Raw genomic sequence first — 24,422 nt, forward strand, 5'->3', positions numbered from 1 at the left:
AAAGAAAGGAAAAAAAGAGAAAGAAAGAATGAACGAACGAACTCCAGTCACTTCTTCACAAATCCATGGTTTCTGAGAATACTCAAAGGGGTCCAATAAAGGGAGCCAGCCTGGGTGGAAGGCTAAGTATATTATATACAAAGGCCCAAAGTACTAAGACATTACCAGGTGAGGGAGGGAAGAACCCTTTGGTAGCTGCTATGGCTATACCACATTGGGCTCGCAGAGAGCTGATTGGAGAGCCAGACCTGCTCAAGGCTTCATATTAGATATGAAAGGGAACTTTGGAAGGATTTAGAGCAGACTATAGTTCTTAATATAGTTGTTTTAATTATGTTAATCACAAGTAATATACGAATAGATTTTTATTTTTTAATTGTATGTGTATGTGAGTGCCTTAGTGTATGTATGTGCACCATAGGCATGCAGTACCAACAGAGGCCACAAGAGGATATTGGATCCCTTGGAACTGGAGGTAAAGGTGGTTGTGAGCCATAATGTAGGTGCTGGGTGTTAAACCTAGTCCTCTGAAAGAGCAGCCAGTATTCTTAACTACTAAGCCATCTCCAACCTCATGAGTAGATTTTTATATAAACTCATATACTAAATCTACAGTAAAAACTTTCATTCATCACTCAATTAATCCTCAATTCCTCTGCAGGTCTAACAATTACATTACTTCATTTATATCTTTAAAAAATTGACAGGAAGGGGCTGGAGAGATGCTCATCTAGAGGACCCGGGTTCAATCCCAGTACCCACATGGCAGCTCACAACTGTCTGTAACTCCAGTTCCAGAGGACTGGACACCTTCACACAGACCTACATGCAGGCAAAATACCACCAATGCATGTAAAATAAAAATAAAATCATTTTTAAAAATTGCCAGGGAGTGGTGATGCACGCTTTTAATTCCAACACTTGGGGGGAGGGGTCAGAGGCAGGTAGATCTCTGAGTTGGAGGCCAGCTGATATGGGTGCTGGGAAATGAGCTAGGGTCCTCTGCAGGACTAGCAATGGCTCTTAACCACTGAGCCATCCCTTCAGCCCTTTGATGTGTATCTTTCTCAGACATGCATAGCTGTATCTAGAATTGTTTTGTATGATTTAAGACGAATGTTATCTTGTCCAAAGAGAAACAAGCCCAGTGTGACAGCACACACCTGTAATCGCAGCATTCAGAAGGCAGAAGCAGGAGGATCACTATGAGTTTGAGGCAAACCTGTGTTGTGGGGTATTCACTAGAGAACATTCCTCGGACATGTGTTTAAGCCAATAGATAGCTGGCCAGTTGACTACACTAAGTGTTCAGGATCCCAGAGTTTCCCAAGCCTTTCTCAGGGTGAGCTTTTAAGCAAAAAACCCATGTCCTGGGTTGACACACTTCAGTTAACAAGAACAGTTACAGAAGCAGAACTACAGAAGCCAAAAAGAAAGGTCAGTACATTTAGAGACTTTCCCAGAACTATGGACTTTGATGGATTAGGTCTTTGTTTTAGTTTTTAGCAGGTGGTACTATGTACATGCTGAGTTTTACAGACTGAATGGCATATCCATCATGGAGTCAGTTGTGCTAAGGTCTGGGGGCTAGTTACACCTGGTCCTTATATTGAGTTCCAGGCCCACCAGGGCTACAGAATAAAACTCTGTCTTAAGACACACACCCCATTCTCATTCCACCCACCAAAAGTTTGGGACAATTTCACAAGCCACTTGGCCCTCTGTTTGCTTTGCTTGGTATTCACAGCCTATTTTGTGAACATTCCAACTTTCCAGTGAGAGCCTCACACAGGCGCAGATGTTGTGGGAACATCCGGCACATGCCACTCAGGACAGCTGCAAATTCTTAGCACTCTGCCCACCAGATCTGCCGGCTCAGAAGTCTGTTGCCCACAGTTGTGCATTACCAGACAGCTGGACACACGGATGTTAAATGCTCTGTGTTGGAGTCAAGGACTGGACAGTGTGCTTGCCATGTGTCAGAGAACAACTGAGGATGCAAATAATTCTAAAGGACACAACACATTATTTTATATTTTTTATATTGTAATAAAATTATATATGTAACAAAGCTTACCTGCCATGTGTTTGGTGAAGAGCTCTCAGTTTTGAGAGCCGGTGGAACTTGGTTTCAGATTCTGTATCTGCCACTTTTTGCTATAATTTTGAGCAATTCAGTTAGCTTTGAGATACAGAATCACTAAAACTTGAATTTGAGATCATTTTGCCTTAGCCTTTTGATGGCTGAGACATCACTATGCTTTGGCGGAAATGTGTCTGGGAATTATCTAAGTCCTAGACTGGAACCTAAGACTTGTGAATCATAAATCAGTGGTTGGCCTTGAACTCAGAAAGATCCACCTGCCTCTGCCTACTGAGTGCTCAGTTCAAGGTGAACACTAACACACCTAGCCAATCATGTCTAAGGGTGTAATTTATTTGGCATCTACCTTGATATTAATTTCAAAACAGTTGTCTGGGTAAGTGCAAAGTTCACAGGCCCTATTAACAGGCTATCAGTGCTCTCTGGGAGTGGAGAGATGGTTCGATAGCTAACACACTTGCTGCTCTTCCAGAGAACCAAAGTTGAGTTCCCCAGTACTCAAGTCAGGCTGCTCATAACCATCTGCAATTCCAGCTCCAGGGGATCCAAAGCCCCTCTTCTGGCCTCTGCAGGCACCAACACACACACACACACACACACACACACACACACACACACACACACACACTTGAGGGTGGGGGAGTAAAATCTAGAAGCTGAGAGAAAGCTCAGAGGTTAAGAGTGCATATTGCTCTTGCACCCATATTGGGTGCCTGTAATGCCAGCTCTTGGGGATCCAATACCCTCCTCTGCCCTCCTTACACACTCTGTGTGGACCACATACTCTCCCCCACACACAATTAAAAATAATAATAATAATATATTTTTTAAGTTCTCCCTAAAACATTAGGATCTTGCTTTAGGATTCTTATAAATCTTCAAACAAGATTTACAGGTCATTCAATATGATCATGCATTATTTCAGAGCAAAACTGTATTTATTGAAAGGAGTCATGATGCCAGGTGGTGGTGGGCACGCCTTTAATCCCAGCACTCGGAGGCAGAGGCAGGTGGATCTCTGTGAGTTCGAGACCATCCTGGTCTACAGAGTGAGTTCCAGGACAGGCTCCAAAGCTACAGAGAGAAACCCTGTCTCCAAAGAAAAGAAAACAAAAGGGGAGGGGAGGGGAGGAGAGGAGAGGAGAAGAGAGGAAGAGAAGAGAAAAGAGAAAAGAAAGAAAGTCATGACGTCCGCAGCATCTTTTGTAATAATGATTAGAATGTGCCTTACAGAAGAGGATCTGTGTCTAGGGGCAAGCCTAGTGTTGAGTATGTTCCCCACAACATCAGAAAAAAAGCCACAAAATGAGACAGGGCTTCGAAAGGAGACCCGAGGAGGTCCTCTGTAACTGTACAAAGGTAAAAACAGTCTTGCTGAGAAAAAGTACATAGTTGAGAAGAGCAAGGAGATGGGAGCATGAAAGGGAGACAGACTAACAGGGTAATGATCAAAATACTTTAAATGGGTATGAAAATGTCCTAATGAAGCCACTGTTACGAATTAATTGATATATACTAATTAAAAAACAAAAGAATATATAGCTGGGCGGGGGTGGGGGTGCACGCACGGGGGCGACAGTGGGGGACCAGAGGCAGGCGGATCTCTGTGAGTTCGTGGCCAACCTGGTCTACAAAGCGAGTTCCAGGACAGCCGGAGCTGTTACACAGAGAAACCCTAGCTCGAAAAACAGCAAAAAACAACCAACCAACCAAACAAGAATATATCAAGCCCTATTCACCAAAGCTAGAACCCAAAGGTGTCATCCCCAAAGCATGAAGACACCCGGAAACTGAAAGCAAAAGCAGGTCCCCGGAGCCTACCGCCCAGACTTCCACGGCCATAGCTTCCCCCTGGTGCTCATGCCGGACAGGTGACTTCGGATCCACCCTTGTCCAAAGCCAGCCTCCGCGTCCTTCCAAACCAATTGCTCTCGGCGAGCACCGAGGCTCCCATCCGGGGCTCCACGCCAGCCCCGTCGTCATAGTTACCGCCAGAGCCCCGCCCCTTCCTCGCCGTCCGGCCCCGCCCCCTCAGAACCCGGAAGCGGGAGGCGCGCCCTGGGAGCTAAGGGTTTCAGACCTGGGAGGCGGTGGCTTCGGGCTGCTCGGCCGCGCGCCCCCTCCGCCCGCTGCGCCCGCTGCGCCCGCGGAGCCTCTGCTCTGCAGCCGCCCGGCCCAGCCGCGCCCCGCCGCCTGCCTCCACAGCGCCCGAACCGGGGCGAAGAGCCATTTGGGCTGGAGAGAAAGGGACGCGGGGGTGGCCACGGCAGGTGAGGGGCAGGCCTTGGAAAGCCGGAGTGTGGGTGTGTGGTGCGTGTAGGGTTGTAGGTGGGTGTGTATCGAGCATGCGTGACTTGTGAGCGTAGTCCACGAGTGGGCCGGTCCTTGTGACCATGCACGTGATCCACATCCGTGTGTGTCTGTGTCTAAGGCCCAGCCTCGATTCTGTGCGGATGGTCGGTGTGCCTTGGAGCCCACTATTGTGTGGCTATGGCTTTGGCTAAGGACTGAGGGCGGCCCCTATGGGGGTTGGTGCACAAAAGCCTTAATCCGACGTCCTCATTTTCTGGTACCACCCAACCTGGGCTCAGGAACATTTGGTTTCCGTAAACTTTTAAGGACTTCGAGTAGAGGCTAATTGTTCTGGAGATCCTGCCTTAGACCAAGTGTGGGGCTCGTTAATGAGTCATGAGGAACGTCGCAGGGCTGGAGTGTCTCATTTCTCCTCTTCTCCCAGGGAGTTAGAAGTTAGGTGCTGAGGCAGTCGCTCTGTCTATCCGCAGTTGTCCATCTCCTCTTGGTGCAAAGATTCTACAGACTGGGAAGTCATCTCATAGCTATGCCTGAGTTTTCAAAAGGCTTTTTACAACAGGAACTTGAGGTGTCAGATGTCGTGCAGGCAGCTTCTCCTGCCGTGACATTTAGAGGTAAGTGGATAGGTTCCTGGAGAAAGAGGGATAAATCTTCCCTGAAGAAAGCGCCCCCCAAAGATAGCTATTTAGTACATACGGGTGTGGTGAGGGGTGCAGATCTTCAGGGCTTTGGGTGTAGTTTAATGGCAAAAGCTCATGCTTAGCATTCCCGAGGCCATAGGTTCAATCCCCAGCACCAGATTCCTTGTGTCACCAGCTCCCAAGTTCCAATACTTTCTTTTTGGTTGTAATAACAATCACAGATTGTCCCTATGTAAGTCCACTATAGACTGAGATAAAGGACCAGCAATATGTGACTGGCCATGTGAGTTAGACATTTGTAAAGGTGATTTCCTCAGCTGTAAAGGGCAGGTTCTACTGAAACCCTGCAGGACAAGTGCATGCTCATAACTAGCAGATTTCTCGTCCAAACACAAAGTCCAGAAAGGACCAGGTGTCCTCAGCATCCTTGAGGAGGGGTTTCCTAAATCACGATTAAAGCTTATCTCTGGCCCTTTGCTCACCAGCCTGAACCAGTGCTTTTGTTTTTGTAAAGAACTGAGTCAAGTCTGTCCTGAGCTCACCGCCCACATTCTTTCTTCATCCTGAGCACTTTGGTCACAATCTCAGCTAACCTTATGGGCCGTGGACACAATGTTTCTCTTGTGACCTGGAAAAGCATCTGACTTAAGTGGATGAAAGAGTAAGAACAAACTTTCCTTTTCATACTGCTACAGCTGCTTTCCCCTTGCAGCAGATTTTCCCCCCTCGATAGCCGACAGCTGGTCACATGCGGCATTTGGTATCTGTCTCGCCTTTCCTTACTGCCAAACCAGCACAAGTGTTAGGATGACTTGTCTTTACAAAGCGGACTCGCAGCTGGGTAAAATCTCTAGTTATAACGAGTTGCGGTACTGAAGAGGTTGTGAATTATACTGAAGGCTTTTGGTAAGGACTACCCTTCTGCCCTTTGCTGTGGGAAAGGAGTGGGTAACCCAGTGCCCTTGTGTGCCTGCCTATGTGTTTGTGTGCTGTAGATTGGTTTGCGAATTGCAGCTGGTTCCAAAAGTAAGAATAATTTTAATTGTAAGTTGGTTGATTCCAGAAGTAAACTTTAGCAAATTGATTGATGTTTTGGTTTTGTGTTTTTGAGACAAGGTCTCACCTATCACCTGTATAGCCCTGGCTGGCTTGGAACTCACTATGTACACCAGGATTGCCTTGAGCTCACAGAGATCTGTCTTTCTCCAGAGTGCTGGGATTAAAGTTGTGTGCTATCATACTTGGCTGTTCCACATATTTTTAATATTCTCTTCTGCAGAAATTACTTCTAGAAAATGTCTCCAGTTGGTAGTATGTAAATGCTATGTATGGTGGTATTTCAAGTCTGTATAAAATATTCCAGAATTAACTGTATGTGCTGCTAATTGCTTTCATTCAAAAAGTAATAGCTTAAGGAAGACAGAGAGGTAAATTATATAACATTTATTACATAAATGCATGAAACTATCAACTAATAAGAATTTTTTAAAAGTAGCGAAAGTTATGCTACAAAAAAGTTTAAACAGCTTAGATATTTTTTAACATGTTAATATTTAAGATGAAATGGATTTTGTAAAGGATTGTGTTCTTTGTTTTAGTGTTAATAACCAAACCTGTGCACACTGGTTTCAGCATAAGATTGGTGGTGATTTATTGCATGTTTTAAAATAATTTACAAGTCTTTAATCCCAGCACTCAGGAGGCAGAGGCAGGCAGAGCTCTGTGAGTTCGAGGCCAGCCTGGGCTACCAAGTGAGTTCCAGGACAGATGGGGCTATGCAGTAAAACCCTTTCTCAAAAAAAACAAAACAAAACGAATTACAATTTTAACAACCCTCTCTTAAAGTATCTCCTTTGCTTTGAGATAAGAGACTGTTACCCTATCGGTACTGTAATTAGAGTTTAATATTGGACTGTCTACATTTACTGTTGCCTAGTTCAGGTTAGTGATTCTCAAAGGTAGCAGTCCAGTGTTGTGTCCCTCAGAGAGGGCTAAATAATGAGGCAGTGTTCTGTTGAGTTTAGAATCCTCTGCTCCTTGCCAGTCCAGAGAGCTTTTACTAAAATGGAAATTCAAAGTCAGCCTAGACTTGAGTCCTGGACTCTCACCTCACTTGCTAGGGACTCTAGTTCTGCCCTCGAAGCAGGGGGACACCATCTTTCCAGGTAGGTGGGTTTGGGTTCATGTTAACAGCATTAGGCATTACAAGGTTGAGCAAAGGATACCCAGTTCCCAGCCTGGCAGTAAGGGGATCAGGAGGTTCTCAGAGGGCCTAGGTCAGTCTCTTCAGGACTCAGTCATCCTTTAGTCAGCGGATGAGGTGGGCTGACTGCCAAACCATTCCAGACTCTAGGGAAACAAAGATGAAGCCCACAGAGAGCAAAGGAGCACAGAGGTCACAGAGCCATCAAAACTAGAGACAAACATTTGCATTTATATCACAGGTATTTCAGAGACTTCTTGTAACTTTTCAGCACTTGGGGATTGAACTTTGTGCATGTCAGGCAAGTGCTCTATCACACGCAGTTACATCTCAGCTTATGTACTACCGTTTAGTAGTAGTAAGACTGATATATTTGCCCCCCACATTGAGTATTAACTGCATGTGAATTAAAGTTCGATTCATGGCATATTGTGAGTAACTCTTTATCATAAATGTCCTATAGGCTGATGCGAAGTTTATTAAAATGGATTCTTTTTATTTGTTTGTTTTGAGACAGTTTCTCTGTGTAACAGCTCTGGCTGTCCTAGAACTTGATCTTTAGACCAGGCTGACCTCGAACTCACAGAGATCCACATGCCTCTGCCTCCTGAGTGCTGGGATTACAGGCATACACTACCACCACCACCCCACTTAAAATGGATTCTTAAGATGCTGTCAAAAGACATCAGCCAGATTGCAGTTTGGAGTCTCCTAAATAGGACAGGCAGGACAGGGTTAGAAAGGAGTATTCTGTACCCAATCTGGTTCCTTAATTCTGCAAGAACGGAGTCCTCTTTTTGGAGGTACTAAAGGGGTTTACCCTGTCGTCTTCTCTAGTTTAAGTCTGTACTGATGAGGCAAACAACCTGTTTCTTTGGTTACAGTATTGTTGGTGCAGCTAGACCAGCCTCTGCATGGAGTTGAGATGTACGTAATGAGCATTCTTGACTTGAAACTATCATCTGCTTTTATTTCAGGGTTCACCTCCATTTCTGCTCATCATGGGAGAGATCAAAGTCTCTCCAGATTACAATTGGTTTAGAAGTACCGTTCCCCTTAAAAAGGCAAGTATGCTTTTTCTGCAGTTCATAGTCACAAAAGCTAATATCTGTGTGTGGTTTAGAAGCTGTGCCTTAGTACTATGTGAGAATGAAGGTTATTGCCAAATACTGTGACTGGATGTTGCAGAGTGTAGCGTTCACTGGTTCCCTGTCACATGCAGTCAGCTTTGGGGACTGACTGGAGTAGAATCAAGTGTAATGATTTTCTTGCTTACAATTCCTTTTACATACTCAACCTTGGATAATGCAGTGAAATGCTTGTAACAACATCTATAGAGTAAGTACAGTCATTTCTATTTTCGTTCCTGAAACTTAAGCTTCATAGAACTCTGTGTGCAGTGATGCTTTCCTGTTATTGTGACAAAATACCATTACCAAGGCAACTTATAAAAGAAAGAGTTTACTTGGGGCTTTTGGTTTTAGAGGGATAGAGTCTCTGACTCTCGTGAGAGGGAGTGTGGTAGGCAGGCATGGTGTGAAGCAGTAGCTGAGTACTTACATCCTGATCAGCTTACACCTTGAGGTAAAGAAAGACACACTGAGAATCTTTTGAAACCTCCAAGCCCACCCCTAGTGACACATCACATCTCACAAGGCCACACCTGCTAATCCTTCCCAAACAGTCCCCCAACTGGGGACCAAGTGTTCAAATGTCTCATCCCAACACCACAGATGCATATTTACTCAGCCCTAGTCATCCTCTGGAGCCTTTTCGATTAGAATATGGTCTCAGGATCATCTGTGTTGTGTGTTACAATCATTTTATCAAGACAGACAGCTAAGAAAGTATCGTGCAAGTCTGAATTCATAGAGAAATCTGAGCTATATTTTGCCCAGACATAGGCTTCCTGCTAATAGGCCAGGCACTGTTCTGGAAACTCCCCAGCTATCTTACTTCTTCCAGCAGTTTGACAAGGTGGGTGCTAGGGTACATATTTCACAGACAAGAAACCCGAGGTCCGTGGAGTTAATTAGCATGCAAGAGATCACATAGTTACTAGACTTTGGCTTGAAAATCAAATTAATCTGGCTTCAAAGTTAGACAAACTCGGGCTTCTTACAAAGGGAGCCCCCTTCCCTTTTCGCTTTCTGAGAGACTGTTGTCATCATTGAAGATGTGGGGTCCCTCTACTTCATCCCATCCCTTCAAGTAATTCCCATGAATTTCTCTTGATAACTCACTCCCTCAGCAAGCTGATCACCAGCCCCAAGATACCCAAACTGACCTAAATATTCTTAAAAGTCATTTTATTGATAGAGTTTTCTCCATTGTCTTTCATGATAAATCTGCTTGAAATTTCATGGTGCTTTGGTTTTTAAGTTGTCAAGCAGAGCTGGTTGGTGATGGTGTACTGTTTTAATCCCAGAGGCAGGCAGATCTCTGAGTTCGAGGCCAACCTGACTTACAGAGAGAGTTCCAGGGCAGCCAGGGCTACACAGAGAAACTGTGTCTTGGAAAACAAAACAAAACAGAAAAGGTTGTAAAGCAGATACTGTGTTTTCTGAAGAAGTTCTCTTGAAACTGCCATCCAGAGAACTCAGGAAGTTGAAGTTGAATGCTCTTAGGTATTTATGGCCTATGTTCAGAATGCCTCTGTCACTTCATAGAACATGCTGCTTCAGAATGTATGTGTATGAGCTACTATTTCAGAACCTGATATTTGTGTTACTCTCCTTCCAAGGTAGATCACTGAGACCAAGCCCTCAAAGATTGAGGTCTCTGCTTGTCCTACGTGATTTTACAAGACTGGAATTTGTTGTGTGGGCTGAAAAGGTCATTGGTTTTGTTGTGTGCTTTTTAAAACCAAAATCACATGGAAAGGATACCTAGGATTCAAAACAAATGGCAAAACACAAAGGTCAAAACCATGAGATATATTGTCACCATCTGGGGAAGGCCAGATGGAAATTATTTTGAGTCCCTGGACTTTGCCTTGTCCTATCTGTCATCTCTTGGTGACACCAGTGACCCTGGTTAGTCAACTGCTACCCACAGAGGGACACCATGGAGTCCACAGTCCTGCTAGCTAGGAGAATTCAGAAAAAAAAATGGATAAACATTGATTTTAATGATGAGTGTGGGTGCAATGAAGTATAATAATAGCTAGCTGGCATTGACTACCTCCTTCTGCCTGCCAAGCTTTGGCCAAGTTATTGACTCACCTCATTTCATGCTTTCTTCCCTGACAGGTTAAGAACACTAAATCACAAAGGCCTCTGATGACCTCTCCTTCCTCCCATTCCTAAAAAAAAAGACTTTCTTTCGCTTCCCAACCTCAAGTGAATAGTCTGAAGCATTTTCTAGGACAATGACACACACACAGCCATCTGCTGGTGAAATCCCTTTCTCCCTCTCAAATTGCTCTAGATTGGGTCCTGAAGCATCTGGGGTCTGCCTAGCCTCTCCCCAGAGCCTGGATGCTTAGTTCCTCCTAGTCTGCCCTGTTCAGTCTCTGACCCTGCTGACCCTAGCCAGTCCTCTGGGCCAGCACTCACAAATGACTCAAACTGCTCTCATGTATGTACACACACACACACACACACACACACACACACACACACACACGTACGTGCACACACACGTACGTGCACACACACATTCACGCATGCACTCGCAGGGAAAACATAGAACACCATAAAGTAGAGTTTACTGTTTAATGGGAAACTAATAGACTTCCTGTTTCTCTGGGTAGGCAGGTCAGTTAAAAAGAGAAAAGGTGACTCTTTGGAAGTTTATCAAGCACACTGAAGAAAGAAAAGGAAACCAGAACAGTTTATTGTGGGATGCTAGTCGGTGATCCCCATATTACCCTGGAAGAAACATGGCGGTTCTGTTAGCCTTGCTAGTGACTGTTCTGCACCTTCAGACTCCAGTTCAGGAGGATTCCTTTCTCCCCTTTAACTCCCCTCCAGATAATCGTAGATGATGATGACAGCAAGATCTGGTCGCTCTATGACGCCGGCCCCAGAAGCATCAGGTGCCCGCTCATCTTCCTCCCTCCCGTCAGCGGAACTGCAGACGTGTTTTTCCAGCAGATCTTGGCTCTGACTGGATGGGGTTACCGGGTGATCGCTGTAAGTATGCCTGCTTCAGCGTTGCAACCCAGACTTTGTCCTTCTGCTTCTCACTAACTATACCAACGGGAGCTTTTTATCCGAAGTAAGATCGTACTTTCCTGTTTTATTTTTCAGTCGTGTAGCCCTTCATTTTTCTCGTGTTGCATCAAACCCTTGGCTGAGAGAGCTCCGCTCACTCAGCTGTGTGCCCTGCACTTGTTTCCCCTTTTAAAGTCTCCTCAAGGCGTCGTCGAAAAGGCTTTTTGTTTCCAAGTGTTATTTCTTAACCGTTAGGACTTGATCTAGTTTCCCTCTGTTCCTTCTGAATTTTTTCCTCTAGAATAAGAGTGTTTGTGGGGAAGGATCTGTTGTTGCTTGGGACAGGGTTGTGATGCAGCACAGGTTGGTGAGGAAGAGCCTGTCGTCAGCTTTGTATAGCCGCGGTGGCTTCTGGGACCTGTTATGTGTGGAGCGCTGCTCTTGTTACTGTCTGGGGGGAGAGAGTGGTCTTCTCTCTCTGTCTGTGGGAAGAGTGTTAGTTACTCCCCATGTTGCAGGGGCAGAACACCTGACAGAACAGTGTGAGGAGGGCAAGGTTTGTTCTGGCTCACAGTCAAGGTGCAGACCATCATGGTGGGGTGTGAAGGCTGCAGGGCCTGGGGCAGGTGGTTGTGTTGCATCTGCAGTTAGCGACAGAGAGAATGTGGGTGCCCAGCTTTCTCCTTTATATGTTCAGTCTATGACCCCAGCCCAGGGAATGGTGCCACACACAATCAGGGTGGTTTGCCCTCCTCAGTGAGTCTAGATAATCCCTCACCCATGCCCAGAGGCTGGTCTGCAGAGTGAGTTAGATCCTCCAGAGCTGACAGTCCGTGTTAACTATCACGGAAGGAAACTGGGTTACACGGGGGCCCATCAGACAAATCCGAGTCCTCTTTCTCCCGACAGCCCTTCTCTTGAGAGCACTTGGCGCCCGCGCTGCCTCCAGGCCTTTCTTCTGGCTTCAACTCTCATTTCTTCTGCCATTCCTCAGATGGCAGGTCTGGGGGTAATTGTCATGTGTCCTGGGTGTTCAGTCATCCTTCACACACAGCACACACACACCAGGAGCGTGAGCACCCTAGCCCTCCACAGCCACGGGTGGAGCCTGAGCTGCCTTCGGGAATCTGTCCCCTAGAAAACAGCTCCTACCATGGCTTCCTGCCTCACACTGGCCTGCTCCAAGGCCTTAGTTCTATATGATTGTCTTTGCCTCTGAGGTGCTTTTCTTCGGGTTTGGTTTAGGTGGGATGGGATGGGGGGTGGGGATGGAGAGTAAGAAGTTCTCTCTCTGTAGCCCTGGCTGCCCTGGATCTTACTCTGTAGACCAGGTAGGCTGCAAACTCAGAGATCTACCTGCTTCTGCTTCCTCAGTGCCGGGAACCAAGGGTGTGAGGCAGCACACCCTGCAGGGTTCTTTTTAAAATTACATTTGTTTGTGTGTGTGTGTGTGTGTGTGTGTGTGTGTGTGTGTGTGTGTAGGTGTGTAGGGGTGTGTGTGTGTGTGTGTGTGTAGGTGTGTAGGTGTATAGGTCAGAGGACAACTTGTAAGAGTTACTCCTCTCTTTCCACCATGTGGATCGATCCCAGGAATCAAACTCCAGTGTTCAGGCTCGTGGTTCCTGTCCCTGCTGGACTGTCTCTCCTGTCCCTGTCTGCATTTCTGCAGCCATAGGGTGAATATAGAAAAGGTCAGAAGTATCTTCAAAACTGTCAAGATTTGATAGTTAGCAGGTTGACAGGAAAGCTTAGTGGACAAAGCTCTTGCTGCATAAGGCAAGCACCTTTACCTGCTGCGCCATCTTGCTGGCCTCTTGACCTTGTATTTTGAGATAGAGTCTCTCACTGAACCTGGAACTCATGATTCGGCAAGACTAGCTGGCCAGCCAATTTTGGGGATCTGCCTATAAAACCAACCCTGGGGTTACAGACACACACCACCATACCAGTTTTCACATTGCTGTTGAGACCCAAACTCACTCACTCTGCCACGTCCCTAGCCTGCTTTTGATTTTTAAACAGATTTCTTGTCGACAACTGTGAAGTGGTGTTAGTATTCATATATTGTAGATTCTGTCTGTTCACCATACTTTGCTGCATGATCCCATATGCAGCCTGTGTTTGTAATGTCTGTCTTCTGAGGTGCTAATGTAAATTTGCTGCTAACATACTATTTATTTTTTTAAGATTTCTTTTGAGTGAGAGACTGTGTGTGTGTGTGTGTCTGTCTGTCTGTCTGTCTGTCTCTCTGTCTCTCTCTTTGTCTCTGAGCATCTGTGTCTGTGCACATGTGTATGCTGGAGGAATTGAATTCCTGTAACTGGACTTATTATCAGTTGTGAACTGCCCAATGTGGATGTTGGAAACCAAATGTGGGTCTTCTGAAAGAATAGCAATTGCTCTTAACCACCAAGCTATCTCTCTAGCCCTGTAGGGTGTTAATATAGTCTTTCAGATTTATTCAGCTTTACCAAGACTTAATTGTGTGGGGGGGGCAGTAATTAAATTGTGTGTGTACAACTTTGTTACCTATATATGGAATTGGGTTTTGGTTTGGTTTATTTGGTCTTGGAAATTAAACTCAGAGCCTGTGTATGCTGAACATATGGTCTACCACTGAGTCATGCTTTTAGCTTAATGTAAGACTTTCAAATTAAAGCCTTTATCAATACATCCCCTTTTCTTTTAGGGTATTATCTATATCCTAGTCTAGAAGCCTTATCCACAAAGAGAATTTTAATAATAAAATATATCAAATTCAAAATTATCCTATAATTTACACAGCAGTATCTACCCCATTGATTTTTTTTTTTTTGAGCTAAGGATCGAACCCAGGGCCTTGCACTTGCTAGGCAAGCGCTCTTCCACTGAGTTAAATCCCCAACCCCCCCATTGATTTTTTTTTAATGGCAATATAAATCTGAGGGCTTAAAACAACAAGACTGGTGGTGAGTTTTATGTATTTTTCAAATGAGGAGACTGGAGATAGAGCTCAATGATACACACACACACACACACACACACACACACACACACACACACACAGAAATTCTTAGGGAACAAGTCTCAGTTCCTAGAAATGAATTTTATGCTTTTGTCCTTGTCATCACCAATATTAGTAGACATGCTTTTTAGAGTCAGGTGTCATACTTTTTTTTTTTTTTTTGTCATAGTGAAAGTATAGGAATTCAAAAAAACTAAGAAAAATTGCAAAGGATCATTTTATTGAATAATTCCTTAAAGAAATGCTACTAAATCGAGGGAGGGTCTTGAGAAACAATTTATTCCCAGTTCTCCTGCTCTTTGAACCTCATGTTCTCAATTCAGAATGAAATTGGGTTCTTTACCTGAGAAATCCTGGAGTAGTTGCTCTTGACCCTCAGACTATTTGAAAAGGAACTTGATGTGTATTGAAATTGTTGTGTGTGAGCTGAAGTGATGACTCGGTGGTTAAGAGCACTGGCTGCTCTTCCAGAGGACTCGGGTTCAGTTCTTGGAATCAACATGGCAGCTCACAGCCGTCCATAATGGCAGCCCCAGGAGATCTGACAGCCTCTTCTGGTCTCTGCTGGCTCCCACATGCATATGTATTTTAGACACAAACACAAAGATAAGTCAAAAAATAAAAAAAAAAATTAAATGATGTTATTTTCACACACTTTGAAAATGAAGCAAAAGATGGGCAATGGAAATGTTATGTGATTCCTGAACTGTTCAAATAATGAGTTGCATTTTAAGTTTTTAACATAAAATTTCTATTTCAGTTGCAGTATCCAGTTTATTGGGACCATCTTGAGTTCTGTGATGGATTCAGAAAACTTTTAGACCACTTACAGTTGGATAAAGTGAGTACCCTAAACTAATAACATGTGATTGTACTGTGCATCTTATAAAGGCTAAGGTTGTCTTTTATTTTTTAATAATAGCTTTATTGTGATATGATTCACATATCACACAGTGTACCATTTTTAAAGTAGACAGTCACATATTTAAAATTCCAAGATATATTTGTAACTGTCAATACTATCAACTTGGGAACCTTTTTTCCATCCCCTAAAAGGAAATTTATTGGGCCAAGGAGATGGTAAAGTTGGGCCAATGAGTGGTAAAGGCACTTGCCACCAAGCCAGCCCAGGGGCCACATGGTAAATGAGAACTGTAGCTTGTCATGGTGCCGGTTATCCATTGGGCGCCAGTTGTGGGGGTCTCTGTGACTACCAAGGTTAGCAGAGTAACAGTCCAAGTGAGATTTTTAAGAAGGCAGTTAGGGTCAATACAACTCAGTAGCGAGTGTAGAGCCTGACACTGGGCAGTTTATTTTAGGCATATTTAAGCACAGCACCATTTGAAAAAAGTTTGCTGGTGATAATTAACTCGTCCTGTGTGCACAAGGAAGCTTAAGGCATGAGTACATCCAAAACTTTCAGAAAGTACGTTGGACATCTTCCATAAAGATGGGTTCTATAGATTGACTAAATGTGACATCATAAGGGTCTCAGGGAGGATCTGGTGTGGTCTCTGTTGAACAGATATCACAAAGGTCACCAGGCTGTTAACCACCTCCCAGCCTTCTGGGTGGGAAACATGTTATACATCTCTCCCTTTGAAGATACAGCCCTCCATGTTTAACATTCCTGGTTTCCCTAGTGCTCATCTATGAGCACAAGGGCCTCTGCGCCTCCTACCTCCTCTGACCTCCACAAGCATGCCATGGCACATGTGTGCCTGCATCTACACACAAACACACAACTTTTTCTACTTGCATTAAAAAGAAATATCAGTCATACCCCATCTTTCCTCCTAGTTCTGCAACCTCTCTGACCTTATTTGCTCTGGACATTTTACCTAAGTATAATTATATGAGATGTGGCCCTTTGTAACTAGCTTTTTCTGCTTAGCATAATGTGTCTAAGGTTCTTTCCAATGTAGCATGGGTCAGCACAGGTTGAGTATCTCTATCTGAAATGCTTGAGGTGGTGTCTCAAATTTTGGAGTAGTTGCATACACTCTATCTGTTGAGTGTCCCTGATCTGAAGATCCAAAATGCTGTAAAATCTGAGATTTTATCAGAATTATGTCTTCAACAAGGGTTTGGTTTCAGGGCATGTACTGACTGGTTTTGTGTGCCAACTTGACACAAGCTAGAGTCATCAGAGAGGAAGGAGCCTCAGTTGAGGAAATACCTCCATGACATCCAGGGTTAATGATCCTGCCTTCTATAAGAAAGCAGGCTGAGCAAGTCATATGAAGCAAGCCAGTAAGCAGCACTCCTCCATGGCCTCTGTGCCAACTCCTGCCTCCAGGAGCCTGCCCTGTTTCAGTTCCTGTCCTGACTTCCTCAATGATGAACAGCAATGTATAAGCCAAATAAACCCTTTCCTCCCCAACTTGCTTTTTGGTCATGGTGTTTTGTCACAACAATAGGAACCCTGACTAAGAAAGGGCATGTTTTGTTTTGTTTTGTTTTGAGACAGTCTCATGTATCCTAAGCTGGCCTCAAGCTCACTATATAGCCAAGCATGATTCTGAACTCCAGGTCTTCTACCTTCCAGTGCTGGGAGGATTAGAGACATGAGCCACCACACTCTGCAACTCATGAGACTGGATCCTAGAAACCTGACCGGAGTGATGAGGGAATGATAGGACAGACACATGTACAGAAAAGCTGGGATCAGGTGGGCCATGCGCTCTGATGGAGATGCACCAGAAAAACTCAGTTGGTTGTATACCCTTGAACAAGAAAGCAGTAGAGGGGAGCAGTTTCAGGTTGTAGTTACCTAGGAGGAGGGAGCTGTGGTTGATAGTGTCTGCACACAGCTGAAGGTCAATTGTTCATCAACACTTACATTTGGTCCAAGGGAAGGCTTTGCCATTCCCATGGGTCCTTGACATGCTTTGCTGGTGTCGGTAGTACACATTCCCTCACCTCCGCTCCCCACAACCATATCCAGTTTGTTGTTTCCAGGGTTTTTGTTTGTTTGCTTGAGACTTACGTGTATTAGTGTATGCACAGATACAAGTACTTGCAGAGGTCAGCAGAGGATGTTGGGGTGTCTGCTGTGGATATCGCTCTGTATAAATAAAATGCTGTTTGTCCAGTGGCAGGAAGTATAGGCGGGACAAGAGAGAAGAGAATTCTGGGAGGTGGAAGGCTGGGACGGAGTTGCTGCTAGCTGCCACCATGACAAGAAAGATGTAAGGTTGTAAGCCACGAGCCACGTGGCAAAGTATAGATTAATAGAAATGGGTTAATTTAAGATAGAAGAAGTAGATAACAAGAAGCCTGCCACGGCCATATAGTTTGTAAACAATGTAAGTTTCTGTGTGTTTACTTAGTTTGTTCTGAGCGTCTATGGGCCTGGCAGGTGAGAGAGATTTGTCCTGACTCTGGGCCAGGCAGGAAAACTCTAACTACAAATGGCACCCAATGTGGGGCACAAACCCACAACCCTGAGATTAAGAGTCTCATGCTCTACCGACTGAGCTAGCCAGGCAAAATAATTGATAATTGTTTTTTTGTCTAAAATTTTACTATATAAAAGTTAAAACCTTGCTTTTTAAAAAAAAAAAGGGGGGGGGGAAGTGCTGTGAGGTGTTCTGTATGTCAAATGTGTTGCTCTGATTGGTTAAAATAAAGTGCTGATTGGCCAGTAGCCAGGCAGGAAGGATAGGGTAGGCGGGACAAGGAGGAGGAGAATTCTGGAAAGTGAAGGCTGGGGCAGGGAGACACTGCCAGCCGCTGCCATGACAAGAAAGATGTAAGGTACTGGTAAGCCACGAGCCACATGGCAAAGTATAGATTAATAAAAATGGGTAAAATATAAGAGTAAGAGCTAGACAATGATAGGCCTGAGCTAATGGCCAAACAGTTTAAATAACATAAATGTCTGTATGTTTATTTTATAAATGGGCTACCACACTACTGGGGCTTAATGGGACCTGGAGAAAGGGTCTCCAACTACAGGTGTCCTCTGTCACTCGCCACCTATTCCTGTGAGACAGGGCCTGGAGCTACAGGTATGTGTAGAACACTGATAGGTTCCAAACTCTGCAGCAAACACTCTAAACTGCTGAGTCATGTTTTAACCTTGTGCATTGTTTTCTTCATGGGGTCCATAAATTTATTTAAATGTCTGTTAAATTTCTAACTGCTGCAGCTGTTTTCAGCCTGCTAGGTAGTGATGGCATAGTCTGTGATTCACAAAAATTGGAGCAACTCAGTGTTTTAGGATCTGCCTTATGTTTGTTTATAATTAGGTACATCTGTTTGGGGCATCTTTGGGAGGCTTTTTGGCACAGAAATTTGCTGAATACACTCACAAGTCTCCGAGAGTCCACTCCCTCATCCTCTGCAATGCCTTCAGCGACACATCTATCTTCAACCAAACGTGGACTGCAAACAGGTAAGAATGGAAGTTTTTCAGTGTTGGCTGTGGGGAAGTTTGATTCAGTGGCAACAGAAAATGGACAAGAAGAGAACGCTGTGAACGCCACACTCAGCTCTTCTCTTTACTCAGTTTGGGTTCAGCATGTAGTCACGTGCTTTCACAGTCTCTCTGGGGGTCTACAGTAGCAGACGCTGTTCTGTCCCGCTTACCTCGGAAGATCAGTTCTCTAAATTGACAGTTTCATGTGGATTTTCCCATTTTTCTGTCCTGCTCTGCTGTAAATCTTCACACAGTTTGCTCTCCTTTCTTTCTGGGCTATTGCCCTGAGGGGCGATCGTCCGCACAAAGGTGAAGAACTCGTAGTTTGTGGTTGTGTGATCGTGACACTTCATGTCCCATTCTTTAGAATTGCTTTAGAATTTACATAGTAGAATTACTTTAGGGGCTACCAGTAAGGTACCAGGTTCCCCTCAACGATACTTTCATTGATTTCTATTTTTCTTTTGGGGGGGGGGAGCTGAGGAGCTGAGGATCGAACCCACGGCCTTGCACTTGCTAGGCAAGCACTCTACCACTGAGCTAAATCCCCAACCCCCCCCCCCTTCATTGATTTTTAACATTTTATTTTTAATCTTTGCATGTGTGAGTGCAAGCCTTGGTGCATTGTGGCAATCAGGACACCTTGGGTGTGAGTCCTGACATTCTCTGCTGTGTGTATGCCACGGCAACTGGTCCCATGAGCCTCTGGGGAGTCTCTCTTCGTGCTGTAGGGTTACAAGCTGGTGCTGCTGCTTCTGGCTTTGTGCGGGTTCCGGGATCTGAACTCAGATCCTCGCCGTATTCATGACAGACACTTGCTCCATGGAGTCATCTCCCCAGCCCGGTTTTAACATTTTACTTGATAAATTAAATGCTATCTTAAGGCCAGTGTGTACTTATTGTCAGGAAGGCTGGTCTCTACTTTGAACACAAGTCCATTTACTTTCCACTAGAAAAAGACCCCATGAATTAAGGACAAGTTGTGAGGAAAGGATTTATTTGGTAAGTCAGCAAGACCCAGAAGATCTGAAGGCTAGGGGCCTGAATGATCACCTTAGCAGAGGTTTTTATTTTATTGTGTGTTAGAACAGGTTTTAAGCTTTTATTGTGGGACCCTGGTAATATGTTGATTAGCAGTGCTGGTTTAAATGCTGAGAAAGAGCTGTGTCCTCAAGGAAGCCTGAGCCTTTCCAGCCAAGGATACCAGCGGTACACTTATTCTTCCTCCTGTGTGAGATTCCAGTCCACAGCCTTGTGGGACAGGGCACTGACTCCAGGGGTTACTTAATGAGAAAGGAGAGGTGATTTCAAAACAGAATTGCTTCACTTGGAGGCAGAAGTCTGCCCTGTTAGGTGAACTTCTGCTGTAACCATCCCAGCAAAACCATTTACTAAGTGTCATTCTGGCGTGGGGCTTTAACTACAGGCCAGGTTAAAGGTGAAGTCAGGTTTGCCTCCCTTGTCCTAAGGGCACCCACAATTCCTCTTTGGAATAAGCCCAGGGCAGAGATGGATTTGCAACATCCCCATTCACTGTGCCACAGTATAAGAGCCTTCCTGTATAGTTTCTGGGTAAGGCCTCAGAAGAGCTCTCCATTTGTTCATATGTCTTCCTTAGTAAATATATCTAGTAAATCCCACAATAAAGAGAAATATTGAGCAAAAGTCTTGTAGGACTCAGCCATTTTGATGGATAAGCCATCTTCCCCAAGGCTGGTGTTCCTAGCCAAACATAGGCTGTTGTATTAGAATCCAAGGGGTTTGCTGGCATCGAGGGAAAGGACCAGTGCTACCAGTGTGTGTCACCAAGCCTCTACTGAGTGACAGTTTGGGAATCTGTCCTTGGTGATGGATCCACAGTCTAAGCTAGGTCTAGACCCTTTGACAAATGGGTTCTCAGAAGTACTTGAATTGGGCTGGTTCACTTTGCTGCATGCGCATGGTCTGCTCCGTGTTCCTGGGAGGTTTGTAGGACCTGGTCACCAGGCAGAAATGGATGGCATGGCCTGGTTTATACAGACCTGCTAGAGGCAAACTTGGATAAAGGTTAATATATTACCCCAATGTTTTTCATACCCAGTCTTCCCTGGTCCTTGACTAAGTCAGCATGGTCTCCTACCGAGGGAGAGATCTCAAGTGGCCTACCCTATAGTAGAGTTTTACGTTTATTAGTGTATATGATGTGTGACCACAGGCACACGTATGCCACAGAGTGCTTTGGGAGGTTAAAGGGCATCTTTCAGGAGTCTGTTCTCTCCTACCTTGTTGAGGCAGGGTGTCCCTCTTTCTGCCAAGCTACGTAGTCCAGACTGGCTGGCCCAGCAAGCTTTTGGGTCCTTCTCCTGGCTCTGCTTTCCATCTCACAGGAGGAGTAGGTGCTTGCCACCATGTGTGACTTCTTCATGGGTTCTAGGAACAGAACTCAGGTTACACAACAAATGCTTTTACCCACTGAGCCACCCCAGATACTATTTATTCCAAGTTGGTTTCTTGACAGATTTTGCAATGGTTTTCTTACTGGTCTTTTTCATTGCCCAGGGCCTCCTAGAAGAGTATAATTTCCAAGTATTAGGTAGTATTCTAGACACTGGTTGGGTGACAGCTGGGACACAAGAAGGTTCATTGTTCTTTTAAGGTTTTATTTTTAAAAATACTCTGTGCACACATGTGAGTGTGGGTACCCATGGAGTTCAGAAGAGGGCATTAGATCTCCTGGAGTTGCTGGCACTAGGAGTTGCCCAGAATGGATGATGGGAATCAAGCAGTGGATGCTATTAACCGCCAAGCAACTCCCCAACCCCTGGCACTGGCTGTAAGGAAGCCAGATTCCAGGATATTTCTTTAAGAGTTCTTTGATAATGCAAGTCCAATAGGCCTTTAGCCACCTAGAAAATATATCTGCAAAACTCAGAAAGGTCTTGGAGCATTGGAGGGACACCAACTTGCCACTCTTTGCTGGAGCACAGAGGTCTAATTGTATCTCCCTTCAGATTTTTAACACACACTAGTTTTGTTGCTTTGGGGTTTTTGAGATGGGGGGACTCACTTTATAGCCCTGGACTCTCAGAAGTCTGCTTGCCTCTGCTTCCTGAGTGCTAGGATTAAAAGGTGTGTATCCCTACACCTGGTGTTGGAGTTTTGTAGCCCAGACTGGTTTCAGAGTCGTCTGCCTCTGCTCCCCTAGTGCTGGGATTGCAGGTATTACCACCAAACCTGGTACACGCCAGGAAGTTTTAGGGTGGCGTGTTAAACAGTCCTGTAGAAAAGAGTCCCATGTACATCTTCATACCCATCGGGAGACTGTTGTGCAGTGGGATGTTTTGTCACAGTCTCTGCAAGGGCTTCCTAGAGTGGAGTGACCTCCAGAGCACAGCATTTCCGTCAGGACTCCAGGTCAAAAGTGAAATCCTAGGGCTTGGTAAGAGTGCTGTGCAGCAGGCATAAGGACCTGAGTTAAGGGCCCCAGCGCCCGTGTATAAGCAGAACACATCCACACCTGCCTATAACCCCAGTGCTGGGTAGGGCAGGGGTGGAAACAGATTGCTAGCCAGATAGCCTAGCCTAAAAACAGTGAGCTCTAGCTTCAGTGGGACCCTGTCTCAAGGGAATAAGGCAAAGAGTGATAGATGACAGCTGTGTCCTCTGGCATGTACCACACACACAAAGCAAAGTCCTGTTCTTTAGGCCTTTCTTTTCTTTACAGGTACATGAAAGTTTGGATTGAGAGAAATCAATTTGAGGAACTAGAAGTCCAGTTAGAACTGAGCTGTCACCAGCTCCAGCAGCCTTCTTCACAGCTTCATGAGCCCACTTTCCACTTACTTAGGTTATCCCTTCTGGTGGCCGTAACGGTAGATTATGGTCACCTAGAAATGCTGTGAGCAGCCACTAGAAATTGCAGGATTTTTAGCAACCTGTTTCCCCTTGACTAAGCCTAGCACCCTATATGATGCTTTTTGCCTCCTGAACCATTGCTCTTGTCTCTGGGTTCCCCGTAATGCTTTCACCATGTGCCCATCCCAGCAGTAGGCAAAGCCTGATCAGAGAGGCCCAGACGGCTGCATCTACTAGTTCAATTATTTCAATTATACTTGGGGTGGTGGCATCAGAGACACCTTTTTTTTTGGTTTCTCTCTCGAACTCACAGAGATCCTCCTGGTTCTGCCTCCTGAGTGCTGGGATTAAAGGCGTGCGCCACTGCCGCCCAACCCAGAGACACCATTTTTGAGCAGAGAGGTATAATTCACTGCAGAGGTAACTCATCTCACAATGGGACTGGCCAGTAGTATGGCTGGGTAGTTTCCCATTCCTGAGGAAAGGATGTGGGAGGGAACATGCACAAAGGTTGTCCCAAGGGTTTGGTGCATTTCAGGCAAGCGCCCAGCCACTGAATTACAGCCCCAGCCCTCGGGCCTTTGTCCTTTCTAGACTCTGTCACTAAAATGACATGGGAAGATGTGGTGGTACGAACCTGGCATCCTAACACCGAGAAAACTGCAGGAGAAATTGTCAGAGGTTAATTGGAGCCACATGGCAAGAGCCTGTCTCAAACAACAAAACCAAAGCCTCCTGCAGCGGTTTTACATGGAACCCATAATTGGCATTCCAAGTTCTGCAAGGGAAGAAAACAAAAACAGCCATGTACCCCAGATCCAGTCAAGTGCTGTCTGGACTTGTTTATACACTGGCAAATATTTCCTTGCCTCTAGGACAGTGGTCCTCAACCCTGTGGGTCCTGACCCCACAAGGTACCATATCAGAGATTCACAATTCATAACAGTAGCAAGACTACAGTTAGGAAGCAGCAACAAAATAACTTTCTGGCTAGGGGGGGGGGGTCAGCACACCGTGAGGAACTGTATTAAAGGGTCACAGCATTAGGAAGGTTGAGAACCACTGCTCTAGAACTAAGCAGATTATAAGTAGGGGAGTTGTGTGCTTGTCTGGGTGGCTTAGCACGTGGCAGTTTGTAACCTTCTGTCCCTTCTGTGTTGGCAAGGCGCTGCTGAGCAGGTCCTGCCACTTAAATGCAAATAGCTCTTGTCTCCAAGAGTAGTAGTTGTCAGCGGAGTGAAAGGCGGCACTAGGGTGCAGATTCGGGACAGTTCTGTTTCCCTTAGACCTTGAGACTCAGTTGAAGGCGATTTCTTTGAGTGCTGACATTATATGAAGTCTGGTAGGATTGTATCTGTATAAATATTAAAATTGTACTTTATTAAGACGGATCTCACTAAACTCGGCATCTGCCAGCTTCACCCTCTCAAGGGCTGGTATTAAAGGCACATGCCACCATGCCTGGCTAATAAGTCTTATCCTCTCCATCTCTCATAGAGGCAGAATCTCTCACTGGAACTCCAGGACTTTCTGAATAGCTAGTCTAGCCAGCTTGCTGTGGCAATCCCGTGCCTTTACTTCCTGTGTGCTCCGAGCCCTGGCTCAGGCACTGGGGACCCGAACCCCAGCCCTCATGTTTGCGGGGCAAGCACTTTCCCTTTGAGCCATCTCCCCAGCCCTCTTTTATGACAGGTTCTCGTGTTTTCTAGGCTGGCTTCCAACTCTCTGGAGGTGACCTAGAGG

At 45.3% G+C, this 24,422-nt stretch overlaps 1 protein-coding gene across 2 annotated transcripts in view; it reads left to right on the forward strand.

Annotated features, from left to right (window-relative positions):
* Nucleotides 1-4,149: 4,149 nt before the first annotated feature.
* The window catches only part of Spg21 (SPG21 abhydrolase domain containing, maspardin), a 33,157-nt gene continuing 12,884 nt past the window's right edge, over nt 4,150-24,422 (forward strand). Inside the window, exons 1-6 of one of the 2 annotated variants that reach the window (XM_036191649.1) lie at nt 4,150-4,374; nt 4,888-5,031; nt 8,239-8,325; nt 11,236-11,397; nt 15,183-15,263; nt 18,676-18,821. In XM_036191649.1, coding sequence (XP_036047542.1) covers nt 8,263-8,325; nt 11,236-11,397; nt 15,183-15,263; nt 18,676-18,821 — 452 coding nt within the window. In that variant the 5' untranslated portion in view covers nt 4,150-4,374; nt 4,888-5,031; nt 8,239-8,262. The remainder of the gene's footprint in view (nt 4,375-4,887; nt 5,032-8,238; nt 8,326-11,235; nt 11,398-15,182; nt 15,264-18,675; nt 18,822-24,422) is intronic. The other variant, XM_036191648.1, reaches the window with a different exon arrangement.

The sequence above is a fragment of the Onychomys torridus genome, chromosome 7 (genome assembly GCF_903995425.1).
Source record: "Onychomys torridus chromosome 7, mOncTor1.1, whole genome shotgun sequence".
In the NCBI taxonomy this organism is placed as follows: Eukaryota; Metazoa; Chordata; class Mammalia; order Rodentia; family Cricetidae; genus Onychomys; species Onychomys torridus.